The 16,211-nt window shown below is 40.8% G+C and overlaps 1 protein-coding gene across 1 annotated transcript in view; it reads right to left on the bottom strand.

Annotated features, from left to right (window-relative positions):
- The window catches only part of SLC24A2 (solute carrier family 24 member 2), a 245,131-nt gene that overhangs the window by 93,706 nt on the left and 135,214 nt on the right, over positions 1-16,211 (bottom strand). Inside the window, exons 3-4 of the mRNA XM_082625258.1 lie at positions 4,781-4,819; positions 2,491-2,599 (exon numbers count right to left, since the gene is read on the bottom strand). Coding sequence (XP_082481384.1) covers positions 2,491-2,599; positions 4,781-4,819 — 148 coding nt within the window. The remainder of the gene's footprint in view (positions 1-2,490; positions 2,600-4,780; positions 4,820-16,211) is intronic.

Here is a 16,211-nt window from a genome sequence, read left to right as displayed (position 1 = left end):
GGGGCTTTAGAGGGCTTTGAAATTGTGTGACTATCAGAGCAAAAGCATGACTTTGGCCAAGTTGCTTAATTCTTCTAAGCCTTAGCAGCTACCATGTGCCAGGTAGACTGCTAGATCTTGGGGACAACTAGTAAATAAACAGAATCCCTGCTCTCTAGAAATTTACCATGTCCTGGGGGAGACAGGCAGTGAACAAATAACCACACAAATTGTAATGTGGGCAAAAAGGAAAAATTAAAGGGTGCATTGAGAGAGGATGATTGGGGCCCTGATTTATACTGGATGGTCAGGAGGTGTTATTTTCACAGAGCACTGAAGAAGGGGCAGGAATAAAGCTGGGAAAAGTGGAAGAAAATGGGAGAAAGAAAAGTATTCTGGGCGGGGGGAATAGCCTATGCCAAGACCCTGAGGCAGGAAAGAAGCATCTGTTTTACAACAGAAGGCCTCTGTCTGGCTGAAGCAAAGTGAGTCCATGTGAGTCTGGAGAAAGAGACAGATCATGCAGACCATGGCAAGTATTTCACAATTTTCCTAAGAGCCATGAGAAGCCACTGTAGGTTAATAGGAGTGACATAATTTGATTTACTTTTTAAGAAGATTACTTGGGCTGCTGTGTGGAAAATATGCAAAGAAAGAGGCAATGGAGGAAGTGGAAGACCAGCTAGGAAGCGATGAAGACGGCTTGGAATAAAGAGCTGGCAGAGAGAGAAGGAGATACATTTGAGATCTATTTTGGTGGTACCCTATTTTATGAAATTAGAATAATAATGTTAGCTATGAAGTGTTATTATAAAGCAAAGATTCACAGGTGTGAAAATACTTTGTCAATTATGAAGTACCAGACAAAGGTAACTATTACTGTGGGTGAAAGAACCAAGTACTAGAGAGGCTCTAAGTTGCCCAAAGTCACACAAATGCTTCGTGGCTGGGCGGAGGTTGGCCTGCGATCCCCTCACTCCCTGAGATCATTTTTGTGGGGGTGACCCTGGTGGGGAGGAAAAGAAGGCTAGTGGCCAGGGCTAGTTTCCTTGTCATGTGGACCTCTGGTAAAAAGAGTAATGATATTTAAGATGTTCCCAGCAAAGGATTACCTGAGTAAACAGAACTCAGGATCTATGAAAGAAGGCTCTTTGGAAAATATCACATCAGCTACGTAACTCTCTGGGGTATAAGGCGGAAATGTTTTACAACTGAAATGCTCCACAGTGAGAGGTGAGCCCGTGATCCTCACTTATTATTCTGGGTGAAGGTGCGTGCCTAACAAGGAGAGACAGGACCTGGGGAGCCGCTCTTGAGGTCCCAGAGTTTTCTTGACTGCATCTGAGTCTCCTGATGGCCTGAACCCTTGAAATTATTTAGCCAAGCTTTATATTGGTTAAGTGCTCTGATTTATGTGGGGATAATTTGTCAGTGGCAGAGACCTGTTTCCCAGGCCATTCGCCTCCGTGTAACATCAGGCCTTACTGTAAGGTCCAGGGACGAAGGGAGAACAGAAGACTTCGTTATACTTGAACCCTTTGCTAGTAGCCTAACTCTGATAGTTATTTGATGCATCAGATATCTGCTTCCTTGAAAAAATAACTTTTTAGGACACTTATGCAATTCAAGAAACAAGATGCACCTGGCTTCCTTGTGAATGAGTAAAACTGGAAGAACACAATACTGAATTCTTGGTGATGGTTTATATAATGTCCCTAGGAGGTGAACCAGGCCTCTTCAGTCTGATCCTAAGCAGTTTCCTTAGAGAGCGCTCTTTGGGTGCTTAGAAGCTCACCTCCCATCTTCCAGTTGCCAAAGAATAGGTACAACATCAGTGCTCTGCAGTGAACATCATTCTCTAAACTAATTACAGCCCTCCTAAGTCACCGAGTTCTTGTCTCCTCTTTTTCTTTTTTTTTTTTTTGTGGTACGTGGGCCCCTCACTATTGTGGCCTCTCCCATTGCGGAGCACAGGCTCCGGACGCGCAGGCCCAGCGGCCATGGCTCACGGGCCCAGCCGCTCCACGGCATGTGGGATCTTCCTGGACCGGGGCACGAACCCGTGTCCCCTGCATCGGCAGGCGGACCCTCAACCACTGCACCACCAGGGAAGCCCTTTTCTTTTTTTAAGATGTACAATTTATCAATTTTTCTTCACATGTAACTTCATTTTGCAACTTAGGAGGATGACGAAAGAGAACTGTTACTCTAGCTGGAAGGGAGAGAAACCGCTCTTGTCTTCTCCGCCTCGTAGCAGACTGTATTTATGCTAGAGGCATCAAAAGACAGAATCAGCGCACGGACCTCCACTCCTGCTCCTGGTGAAAAATCTCTGATCATGAGCTGGGGCGGTTGCAGATAAGCACGCAGAAGGGCCAGGGCTGCCTCTGGCAGAGGTTAACACGCGGACATCAGCCGGTTTGTGACGGAAGCGTGAACGTATTTTATAAAAAGAGGACTTTGCACATCCTCTCCCTCCCGCCCCCCACCAAGCGAAAGCCTGATGTTTACCTTCAGCGAGCGGGTCGAGGGTGTGTATCATGAGCTGGAAGATGCTGTTCCTCATGAGACTGTTGTGGAGGGAGGCGGAGCTTCCACCCCGCTGCAGACGCGGCTTCGCCTGAGCAGAGGGACCAGACAAAGAGGCCGTTAGTGCTCAGAAATGCAAGGCAAGTCCTCACCTAGTCTTTCAGAGGCTCACACACAACGGAACCAAAGAGTTTCTGCGCACATTCCTTCAAAGTCTCCTGAAGGAATGGCATTCTCACATTCTTTCCTACTAAAGGGATTAATTGCTATCTATCTGTTGAGAACTTATTATATGCTAGTCAACGTGCACAGCCTTCACCTCCATTCTCTAAGTGAACCCTATGAACTAGATACCATTATTGTTCCCTTTAGACAGATGAGGAAATTTAGTCTTAGAGAAGTGAAATGAGGTGTTCAGGTCACACAGATAAAAAATGGAGGATAGAGGAATAGGTTGCAGGTCTGCTTCACTCAAAATCTGTTCTCTGAACCAGTGGGTGGTCTCTAAGATGTCTGGATTGTGCCTCCTACCAGTAAAATTTTTGAGTGTGTATATATGCATCTATCTATATCTATATCTGTATCTATATTCATATGTATCTCTATCTATATCCAGACACATACTAAAATATGGGCATATATATCATAAAACATCTGCAAAAGTAGAAATAATGAAGAGTAACAAAGAAAGCAAACAATAGAGGTGCTAATATTTCCCCCTTGCTCCGCAAAGGGACATCCTGCACACATTCCGGGGTACCTCATCTCCACGATGGGAACCACAGCTCTCATCCATGAAGCCTTACAGTCTATGTTAAATGAGATTTGAAGAGAGAGAATCTCCTATTATGAATCCACAGGGAACCTTCCTGGCTCCACAGAGTCCTTTACGTTAAAGGGTTTTGCAAAATATTCCATCACACTCCAGATCCACAAGGGGGTTTCCCAAGAAAAGTCCCACAAGAGACTCCATGACCAAGTATATTTGGACATTGCTACATCCTAGACCAACTCACCTTTAGAGTGTTAAGATACACATTAGACCACTAAGTCTAACACTAAAGAAATCTGGTTAACTTGATTAACTTGGACAGTGTCTCCAAACTATTGCCCATTCGTCCCTTGTTTTACAGAATACTTATTAAAACTGAGCCACATGTTTGGAGACAAACATGAAACCCAGAGTAAGCTTGAAGTATGGGTAAAATGTCAGTGTGAGATACATGGAAAAATCGGAATTTTTTAGTTTGATTTTATTATAATTGATATTCTATTAGAAATAATATTTCCAACTCTATAGGGTTTGGAGAAGAATCAGAGGGGATTACTGGTGTCTCATTGGTGAACCAGATCATGATTCACAAAGGAAGAGACTGGGTCTGCACCCCTAGCCCAGTACTGGATCAGGCATATCCTATGGGCTCTCAATGCATGTCAGAAGTCTCTGCTCTGAGCATCACAGGAGGAAGAGTGGGGTCATATGTATCTTCATTACTAGTCCTTTCAGCTTCAAAAATCTGGAACATTTTTTAATGCATTGTGTTATTTGATTCAGAAGATTAAGGCTCAAAAAATTTTAGGGGCAAGGTTAAAAGATTTGAATAGAGTTGATCACTGTTTGATGGCTGAACACAAAAACTGATGGTCATTTCCTTGCCAAGCTGCACAATACAAAATGTGACATGTTAATTGGACAGGAACTGGAAAATGTGTTTGTTGTTAATAATTTGTTATAATCACTGTTACTATGGTCCTTATTTTGGGAAACCGAAAGAACTCTCTTGTGGAAATCTTCATTAGCCTAGGATTATGTCTACAGAACTTAAAGCAGTCTTCGGGGCATTATGTATATTGAATATATAGATCTCATGCCGCATTTCTTTTGATGGAACCAAAAGAAACTTCCAACCAAAAACATAGGTGCATGCAGATGCACAAATAGATACCAAGCATTAGATCCTCGCTGTCCCCAAATATCTGCTCAACATCCCTTGGAATGTAATTTGGAAATATCTCACTCTTTCAACTTTTCCATGCCAAGTGAAAGAGAGAACTCAAACTTTTGAAACCCAGTCCCAGAAATAATTTGTCGTTAAATGTAAGAATTCAGTTGACACTAATTATAGGACAGAGCATACACACACCAGCAGATTAAACCCTTTAAGTATTCCAAGGGAGAGGATGTTGAGCACAAGAGCCCCTTCCACCCACCCCTGCCCTCACACCCTCCACAGGCACATGAACAGGTACAGGCAAGGCCACTGCTTCCTACCGGTAGAGCCTGTTCATCCTTGTCCCTGGCTGCAGATGACTGCATAAGAGGAAAAGGCAGAAACAAAAGACACAGAAATAACTAAACACATATAGGTTTTACATTTAATCACAAGCATCAGTATAGAGAAAGATTTGGTTCTTTCTGCTCCTGGGAAGGACTATGCCAATGCAGGGGGTCAAGACTGTATATTTCTAGCTAATATATCATGGTTTATTTAGGCATATGGTACTTTCGCTTGAAAGATCAAAACTGAATGGCCAACTTAAATGTCCAGTAACAGAGGGCAGTTAAATCAATTGTGGTCCAGTCATCCAGTGGAATGTCATGTGGCCACTACAATGAATGAGCTAAGTACACATGTGTTGACAAGGAAAAATATCTAAGATATATCGTTAAGTGAAAAAAATTTAAAAGCCTTATTTATTACCTCATTTTATAAAAGAAAATCAATTAATAATACTGCAGTATATGTAAAGAAAAAAGTTCTGCAAGAATCATTAGTGGTTATTCTTATTAGTGGTCATTATTTGGGGCTGGGATTACAAGGACCTGTCATATTCCATGTCTTTCGGAGGGAACTGACATTCACCGTCCCAAGTGTGATGAATAACATAAAAGCCTGAAGACGTTAAGCCTTTGAAGGAAAGACTAAGATCATCACACATGGAATCCAGATAATCCACCTTCCTTCCTGCTCCACCACTTCACATTTTCCATTCTAAAAAAGGAAATATCTGTCACACTGAGAAAAGTTGACTAAAACACAAGGGCACATGAGAGCCGGTCATCTGTTGGGAGAGAACACAACTCAGACGAGGGACACTGGTGCTCTTCTAACATGTCCCAACTGGACGGTTTTGCTTCCCCCGCTTAATACGAACACTCCCTCTTCAACAGAACCAGGTACTGTCCTGTGATCTTTCCAAGGGTATACAGGTGCCTTGGGAACCTCCTCGTGATCAGACCACCGCCTTTGTCACTTCACCTCAACTACGGGTGCAAACAGCAAGAAGAAACTGGTTCTCCAATGAGCGTCTTTGCTAACCTGAGTCTTCAGGACTAATCACACACTTGGAGAAGAGAAGACGAGGGCAGAGCTGTTTTAAAATCTTCATGGGCCCTGGGCTCTCTTTTTTTAGTCCTACCACACGTGTCACAGAAAGAACGTGAAGATGCCCTCACATCCCACCTACGATATACATTTTTGTGTAAAAAAAAAAAAAAAAAAGGAAAGGATTCTTATAATTTTGCATTTCAAATTACTGGCTCTATGCAATTCACTTAATTCATGATTGGCATGCTGGAAATCTTGGAAAGTGAGAAAACTGAATCTGTGATTTGGTTTCATGTAATTTTTAAGAAGGCTAAATTTAATACTTAATGAAGTTGATAGTACATATTTTGTCAACATTCAATTAAACATTTCAAAATCTTGTAGATAATTTTTTGGATCTTAGAGTCAATGTCAACATATATTTTTTCTTCTGGTCCCAAACACTTTTGCAGACCCTTGAAGAACTTGTAAGGCTCAGGCACAAATGGAAGAGTTTAGGCTGGAGATAATTTCTGAGTACAGCCCACAGGCATGACTAAATTTGCCAGAACCTCCTAATTTGGGACTCTCCCTCTCGGTGACTTCTCTAAAAACACTAACAAGAAAATATCCCTGCTTCCCTAGTTCCAGAAACATGCTTGGGGAACTAGACTGGACCTGAAATTGTCCGTTGATTTCCTTTTTGCTCTGAAAGCCACCGTATGATCCCGTTTCTCTCTGGCAGTCCTTTCATTTTCTCGTCTCCCACATTAGACAGCTCAACAAATGGCCCCCCATTCTATAGAACGATCCCCCAGGGAAATTATCCAGTGCAGCCAGATCAGTCTTTGGACACACATGGAGATTAACTGTCAGAGCACGCCTTTTCAGGTAGCAAATTTACACCTTGTGGCTAAACGGGAGACAAATAATTAGGAGCTGGGATCGATACCACAGCAATATCACAGACCATGAAGGAACGGGATGAAACTGAGGAAAGAAAAGTGTGGTCTTTATAAGAACAAAAATATCACCAGCAGAGAGTTTGGAGTTAAAAGATAGATTTAAAAAATATTTGAGGAAGAAAAAAAATCCCAACCTGTCCTTTGGTCTGAAAGGAAGAAAAAAAAATCTATTCCATTGACTTGCTTTTTCTCTCACAAGCAACGAGGCTCATAAGACACAATAAACGTAGAGAAAGTGTGTTGTACATAGATTCTACAAAGATAAAACTCAGTGCAGAGAAAGGTCTAAATCCTTTACAAAATTTCCCACTGCTTAATGTCAGCAGAGGTTGGCATCATTAGTTTACTTTCAAGTGTAATTTGCAGACATGAATATACATCAGGTTACAACATGTAAATTTAGGCACACACATAAATGGTGGCTGAGGCCATTAAAACGCCCCTGCACTTTCCTTTTATGTAGCCCTGTTGCAAAAGAGATGAGAAATGTGACATATGATGATAATTGCTCATTTTCAGGGCTTTGCCCACCTCTACTGATGATTCCCGATGCTCACCTGACTTAGCCCCCCTCTAATCGCATTTTGAAGCAGCCTCACAGTCCTGGAAATGTGCCTCTGATTATGTTAGGAATTCAATTTTAAAGGGGCTTTAATTACACTGGAAGTAACTAGTGAAGGACCAGAGAAATGATCCAGATATGCACAGCTCGTAGCGTTTCTAAGAACTGGATTATTTAACTAAGTATCTGGGTTTTAGATTGGCCTCTGTGTTGTGATTTTCTTTTCAGGGTCATTGAACATCTGGCAAGTTTATGCTAACCCACTGGATATCACAGAAAAGATAACTTCAAAAGAGGACTAATGTGACTTTGAGGATTAATCTTGGCATATTTATTATGCATTCTGCTTTTTTAATTTCCTTAATTTTAAACACACCAAAATATCATACATTTGGGCTGTACCAATTTCAAAGCCCAATTCCTGGTGGTCCGTTCACAAAGGCTGTGCCAGTTATAGGAAAGATCTGTTAAGCCAAATCCATAGTATTCCACAGCAATTCTTGAAGAATACCTCTTTTACTTAACATGAAGTATTCTGTAATTCAATACTTTAATTTAAACTGACCCTCTCCCTAATTACTGCAAGTAATTGAGTAATTGAGCAACTGAGATGATGCCATTAATATCTGTTGTCCTTCCTGCTGGAAACCCAATTCTATGTGGGAATTTTGCTACCTGTTCGATAGGTGTTTTGAAAGTGCCACATTCCTCCATCCCGGATAATAAAACACACATCTCATTTACAAACTATTTTTAATGCTATCAACCATTCGCAAATCCTTAAACCACCTCTCTTCCTTTGGCCCTTAAAAGCCACTGGTTAGAAATGATTCCCCTGACTACTAAGTACAGTTTTGATGTGACTTTGTACAGAGCTTACCCTGCATACAGGCCCCCAGGGCTACCTCACACACATAAACATGAGGCAAATACTACACAGTTTATAGCTACATCATGAACACACAGCCCCCAGTTTACTCTGGTTGGTAATCACCTACCTGCAAATTACATTATCAAGTGGGTTACTGGGAAGATTTCATGTGCCAAAAGACAAGTGTGTAAAATAAAGGGTGGATTTTCTGGCCAGTGGCTTTGGCAACAGATATAGAAAGACAAGCAATTTTTCACAACAGTCAAGTAACAACCATAAACTTCCACCACCATAACCTTTCACTAAGTCCTGTGAAATGCCCCTAAATTCAGTGTGCAAAGGACTCAGAAGCACTATAAAGTCTACAAGAACAGACTTAAAAGTATAATTGTTTTGTCATAAATGTTATACAAAACATATATGCTGGCAATTAGAAATATTAATCCATTATTTAATTGATATTAACTTTAATGTCTTAGAATTTAGAAAGGTTGGGTGAGGGATGATTTGAATGACTGATTTTCATTTAAAAAATTAACAAGGAAGTATTAAATGATGTCTCCTTGTGCTTTCAATACATTTACATTCAATAAGCAAAAACATTTAAAATCTCCCTTCTGGTTAAAGATGAATAAACCTCAAAGCCTGTGGGAAGACTGGATAAAAGGTGCAAAAACTTCAAATCTGAAATCTAAAAGGAAAGAAAGCCAACCACTTCTTAATCAGACGCAAAATCATGTCCCTTTGCCTCCCTTTATTGTGCCCCTAACATACTCCCTAAAATATTAAGGGGAACAGGATTAAATAAATTCCTAAAGAAAGAAATACTAAGAGATTTAAATTCAAATGACTTTTACTACTGGTTGCCAGGTAATTACGCCACTGTCACTGTCCTTTAGGAAAGTAAGAATCTCAAAGATTAATGAAGTGCTGAAGGTGGCAGCCCAGGCTGCAAGAATACCCACTTGCAACTCTGGTTTAAAGAAACACGTTTGGATGGAGAGAAAGGATAGAAATTAAGTAAAAAGCATGGTAATAAAAACTTGGAAGCAAAGCGTTTTGATGATTTATCTGAATAATTCCCATGATCTTAAAATATTTGGGATAGTAGAAAGAAACTGCAGAAGAATAGATACCCTTCAAAAAAATGAAATGGAAGTGAAATTGCTTAGAGACAGCTAGGAACAACATTTTACCTTTTAAATAGTTGTATGAGGGAAGAAATAATGTAGGATGAAAAGTGGTGTCATACAGTTATTAAGAATATGGAATTCAGGCCCAGACTGTGCAAGTTCATTTCCTTATTTTTGTCACTTATTAGCCATGTGACTTTGGACAAGCTACTTAATCTCTTTATGCTTTAGTTTCCTCATCTGTCAAATGGGGATAATAACAATAACTACTTCAGAGGGTTGTTGGGAGGACTAAATGAGCTTATACATGTAAAGTGCTTAGACAATGTTTGGTACATGGTAAATGCTATGTATTAGCTCTACTATCAGTACTATTAATAATAAGAGCCACAGGGGAGAATAAAGACAAACTATATGCCAAAAGTAGGTTCAGGGTTGTGAACCGGCTTAGAGAACAGGGTGGCTTCTAAGGGAAGTAGGAAAATTCCATTGATTAGGATGGTGAGAGGTGATTTGTGTAGGACACTAGAGTACGGTTAATTGAGCATGCCCAAGGTTGGCAGCCCAGGGAAGAGGAGATGTCACAACAGATTATATTTCCTTGGCTTGGCTTCTGACTCCGTCCCTGTCCCATGAATCAGCATTGTCTGAAGGATACAGGATTGGCAAGGCGAGGCTAGCGTTTCGCATCTCATATACTTTAGTGGGCCTGGTTTTGATCAGGAAGCTCTGGAGGCTGGAAGATTCAGAGAAGGTAGGACCCCTACACTTACGGATGTTATATATATTATATGTCAATTACATCTCAATAAAGCTGGAAAGAGTAAAATAAAAACAAAAAGGGAGTTTCAATGCTTCTCACTAAATTGGTAAGCTGTGTTGGGTGTGGACCACAGCTGCCCTAGCCAGCCTCCCAAATAGTGGAAGCTGTAAGATCCCTGAGAGCAGGATTCACCTTGTGCCTCCTGTGGTCCCTGACGTGGCTACTAAAAATGCAACCAGGTGGCAGGAGAGAGTGAGGCCACTCAGGCAGAATGGGGACTGTGCGGTCCTGCGTCAGGAACCAAAGCTCCTCTGATGCTTGCTCCAGAGGCTGAATTAATAGTAATGATGGTTATTTAAATCTATTCCTAAGAGCCCCTATTGAATCCTTCTTATTAAGTAGGTACATAAAAGACATTGATCCCCATTCTGTAAATGGAAAGAGAGAAGCAGGAAGTGCCTCAGGCTGTTTCTGTACTCAGGATACTGAGCACCTTTGTTAATTCACTTAATTTAGGAATTAACAACCCGATCACCACTGCCATCTCTCACCGCCCCCTTAAGAATGCAGATGTTGCCAATATACTTTGTTGTATTGTTTGAGCAATTCTCACAATTGCTAATGAGCCATTTTGATATGCCAATCAAACATAATCTGTTAGTGGTGTTCTGACATTAGTCACACAGATTTCCTTTGACTGGTAAAGTACCCCAGTGCTCTCACGTGTTAAGTCTGGATTACCTGACTTCCAAGGAAGAGTGTCTAAAATGATGTGAATTTAAAAGTCCAACAAATGCTGGTGCTGGTCATACCACAGAATAATTTGCCACAAATAAAGCAGATTCCAGTAATAATGGATAATGTTTATTGTAAGCTCAGTACGTGGCAAGAGCTTCATGTATTATATCTCATTGTATCCTCACAATAACAGGTATTATAACCAGTCCTGCCCCTTCTAATACATGAGGACCCCGAGGCTAATGGATGTTGGACCATTTGTCCATGTCCATGTAGCCAGTAAGAGGCAGAGCTGGGATATGAGCTCAGACAGCTGGGCTCCAGAGCCTCTCTAAGTATTGGGGAAACAAGAAACTGGAATTTTCCTTGCAGTGGCCTGTGGGAAGGAGTCACTAGAACTGCAAATACAGTAAAAATAGTTTACTATTTTATACTAAGAACTATTTATGAGCTCTGACTTCCAATGGAAGCCAGAAAATCGTTGCCAGGTGATTGCTGTTAATACAGAACGACAGATTTTGTGTTCATTTGGTGCAAACTTGGTGCCTGGGAATAGAGAAAGTATAGGGGTTATTTTCTGATCTTTTGTCTCTTCCAGCATTATTATTTAGACTTGTCTACAATTGTCATAGATTTTCTTCTGAATGTCTTGAAGGTCACAGAGGCACTTTTACAACCTTCACAATGGTGTAGGTTCAAGTAACACTGCAAACTAGTTTATCCATACATCAAATTGACCTGTATTAAGGAGTTTATAGCTCAGCAGTAGGTGAGAAAAGAATATGAAAAAGAATGTTGTATACATGTGTATAACTGGATCATTTTGCTGTACAGCAGAAATTAACACAATATTATAAATCAACTATACTTCAGTAGAAAAAAATAAAAGTGTAATTAAACTTTGGGGAAACAACAGAGGGCACAAATAACAAATATATAACATTTTCCACTGAAAATGCTGTAATATTGAGAATTGGTCCCTGTCCTTGATCTGCTCTCCTGTTCCTAAGAGAGGCCAGGAGGAAACTAAGATCACCCATGTCGTGGGTTCATTTCGAACACAGCTTGGCTACTTTCATAGTCTACTCATGCTCTGTGTGTCCCTCCATTGCCTCCCTAGTTCATTCTTTTGTATTATTTGTTTCACCTCTCTCTTTCCCACTGCTGAGCACCCTTCTGAGGGCAGAGACGGTGCTTTTCTCATTTTATATTATTCCACAGCACAGCAGTGCTAGATGCTCAACAAATACATATTTAACAATAAGTAAGTGACGTCAAGCCCACATGCTCATATATAATGAGGTTGGAGGCACATGGCTTCTTTCTAGTCCAACACCGAACCGTGTCACTTTCCTCTAAGCATCTGACACTGCTAATGACCCACTGCTTCTTGAATCATTCTCCTCCCATGTACCTGAGATGTGTGCGCTGACCAGGCTACTCTTTCTTCATACTTGCAGAAATGTCATAATATAAAACCTCCCTTCTTTGAACTCTGATTGTAGTTAGAATCATCATTTCACAGTTATTCCCGATTGCTTGTGTTTGCCGTTTTGCTTGCTTGGTTGGAACTGTAACCTTCTTGAACATGGGTGTCTTGCACATTACATATCTTTGTATTTTATATTTTGCCTTCCCGTGCGCCAGCATCCTGCGGATGCTCAGCAAACGCTGATCTCTTGATTGACAGCTAGAAAGTTGTGGGATTAGTGCTTTGCAAGGAAGGAGGATGCTGGAATAGGCAGGAAACTCACTCTGAGACAGAAAAGAGTTGAGGGACCTGGACCCAGTGTTGGGCTTAGGTCACGGTCAGCAGAAACTCTTTGGACTAATACAGAGTGGTACTGATTCTCTGGCTTAATCCCTAGACCCTGTGCCCAAACACTATTGCATGGGTCCTTTAAACTAAGAGAGCTAGTCTTCTTTTTGGTGGTTGAATGGGACCTGCAGTAGTAGTGGCAGAGGCCAAGTGTGGTGGAAGCACTGAATGGAACAGGACCACCATGTAGTGAAGTGGAGAACATGGGAGTAAGGAACAGTTCCATTGGACACTGACCATTACATACCTGGGCACCTTAGAAAAGTACAGTACACAATAAAGACTACGAATCCCACTACTGGGGCCTGACACAAAGACAGTTACCATTCCACTTTCCCCCTAAGGCTGATGCAATCTACAGTAACGAGAATCACATGAAGGTTCAAATTTATCTACACAGATCACTTATCTTTCCTCCCCTTCGCTCTCATAGGCAGTCCAGGCAAATTGCCATGTTAGCTATTTTATCTATGTCCTACCTTGGATATTACCAAGTTATTCCCTCGTGCTCTACTTGCCAAATATCTTCCTTCATGGTACCTTCAAAACCACTCTTTCGGGGCCTCCCTGGTGGCGCAGTGGTTGAGAGTCCGCCTGCCGATGCAGGGGATACGGGTTCGTGCCCCGGTCTGGGAGGATCCCATATGCCGCGGAGCGGCTGGGCCCGTGAGCCATGGCCGCTGGGCCTGCGCATCCGGAGCCTGTGCTCCGCAACGGGGGAGGCCACAACAGTGAGAGGCCCGCATACCGCAAAAAAAAAAAAAAAAAAAAAAAACCACTCTTTCATTCATTCTTCAACACATATTTAATGAGCACCTTATATGCATCACACTGTTCTAGGTATGGGAATAGTCTAGTGAACAAAACAGCCCAAATCCTTGCTCTCGTGGAATTCATATTCTAGTTTAAATCTCTCTCCTAAGACATAGTCTTCCAATTAAGTAGCAAAGGTGGCCATTAATATATAAAATCCCTGCTGACTTTTACTGAGTACTAACTACACTAGAGACGGTGCTAAATGCTCATTTAATCCTCGTCATAATTCTAGGTGGAAGGTTCTATTAGGAAGCATTGAAAGAAAACATTTTTATTTTGAAATAATTATAGAGTCACAGGTAGTTGTAAAAAAATGTACAGGGAGGTGCTGTGTACACTTTATCCAGCCTCCCCTAAAGACAGCATTTTGCACAACTATAGTACAATATCAAAACCAGGAAGTTGGCATGTACAATCTATTGAGTTCACTCGAACTGTGCCACTTTTATGCACACTTACTTGTGATTGTGTATGGTGTGTATGGCATTTGTGTTGCTCTATGCAATTTAATCACATGTATAGCTTCAGGTAACCATCACTGCAATCAAGATACTTAACTGTACCGTTACCATGAGATTCCTTTCTGCTACCGCTTTATATCTACATCCACCCCTCTCCTCATCCCTATCACCTGGTACTCACTAATCTGTTATCTATCTCTATAATAATTTCATGATTATTATGTATATGTATCCTTTTGAGACTGGCTTTTTCTACTCAGTATAATTTCCTAGAGGGTCATCCAAGTTGTAGCAGATATCAACAGTTTGTTCCTTTTATTATTGAGTAGTATTCTACGATATGGATCAACCACATACATCCATTGAGGGGCATCTGGATAGTTTCCAGTTTGGGGCTATGGTGAATAAAGATGCTTCGTGCTTTCATGTACCAGTTTCTGCATAAAGATAGGTTTCATTTCTGTAGGATATATGCATAAGAATACAATTTCTGGGTTATAAAACCATTTATAGTTTTAAAAGGAACAACGAAACTATTTTCCAGAGTGGCTGTGCTATTTTATATTCCACCAGCAATGTATGAGTGATCCAGTTTTTTCTGCATTCTTGCCAGCATTTGGTATTGCCGCTATTTTTTATTTTAGCCATCCTAATAGGTATAGTTATATTTCATTGTGGTTTTAATGTACAGTTCTCTAATGCCTATGATGTTGAACATTTTTTCATGCACTTATTTGCTGTTTGTATATCCTTATCAGTGAAATGTTTGTGCCTATCGTTTGCCCATTTTCTAATTGGATTTTTAAAATAAATTTATTTATATTTTATTTTTGGCTGTGTTGGGTCTTCATTGCTGCACGCAGGCTTTCTCTAGTTGCAGCGAGTGGGGGTTACTCTTCGTTGCATTGTGCAGGCTTCTCATTGCAGTGGCTTCTCTTGTTGTGGAGCATGGGCTCTATGCACGTGGCCTTCAGTAGTTGTGGCACACGGGCTCAGTAGTTGTGGCTCATGGGCTCTAGAGTGCAGGCTCAGTAGTTGTGGTGCACGGACGTAGCTGCTCTGAAGCATGTGGGATCTTCCCAGACCAGGGCTCAAACCTGTGTCCCTTGTACTGACAGGCAGATTCCTAACCACTGTGCCATCAGGGAAGTCCCTCTAACTGGATTTTTTAAAATATTATGTTTCAAGAGTTCTTTATATATTCTAGATACAAGTCCTTTGCCATATATGTGGTTTGCAAATATTATCTCCCCACCTGTAATTAGTCCTTTCATCTTCTTAACATTGTCTTTCACAGAGCAAAAGTTTTTAATTTTGATGAGGTCCAATTTATCAATTTTTCTTTTGACACATTGGGTTTGGTAGCACATCTAAAAATTCTTTGCTTAGTCCTTGGTCTGGAAGATTTTATTTCTATTTTTTTCTAGAAGTTTTTAGTTTTATGTTTCACATTTAAGCCCCGATCTATTTTTTTTATTGGAGTATACTTGGTTTACAATGTTATGTTAATTTTAGGTGTATGGCAAAGTGAATCAGTTATACATATACATATATCCACTCTTTTTTAGCTGCTTTTCCCATATAGGCCATTACAGAGTATTGAGTAGTGGTCTTTGAGTTAATTTTTGAATAAAACATGAGTTTTGGTTGTGATCCATTTTTTGCCTATGGATGTCCAATTGCTATTATACCCATTTTAAAGATCAGGAGTGGAAGGTCTAGTGAAGTTAACTGATTTGCTCACAGTCATACAGGTAGTAAGTGAAGGCACTGGGGTTGAAATGCAGGAAGTCTAACTTGAAACTATGTGCTCTTAATGGCTATACTTTCCTGGGTCCAAGGCATCACTCTCTCTGCATTCCCCAAGTAAACATGAAACACACTCTGAATTCACCTTCCTGCAGAAGGAAATTTATTCAGAAAATGGAAGCCATCTAACCTCCCTAGAGCTATTTAAGAAAATCTAGAGTTTTATTCATTAGCCTTTCTTTGAACAAAAAGTATGTGATTTAAAAAATAAACTATTATTTCCAATGTCATGCATCCTTTCAATAGCATAAAGACAAAGTGCAAACCAGAAAAACAGAGATGAAATTGAGATCTGCCATTAAGTAAGGACAGTGCTCTATTTTTGCTGATGAAGTATTAAAGGACTGACAATGTATTGGAGGTTCAGCCCTTAAAATAAAATTTCTGGGGCTTCCCTGGTGGCGCAGTGGTTGAGAGTCCGCCTGCCGATGCAGGGGACATGGGTTTGTGCCCCGGTC

This window comes from Mesoplodon mirus (assembly GCF_964341445.2).
Source record: "Mesoplodon mirus genome assembly, chromosome: 1".
Classification (NCBI taxonomy): domain Eukaryota; kingdom Metazoa; phylum Chordata; class Mammalia; order Artiodactyla; family Ziphiidae; genus Mesoplodon; species Mesoplodon mirus.
The sequence above is the reverse complement of the archived record's forward strand: the minus strand, read 5'-3'. Positions and strand labels throughout refer to the sequence as shown.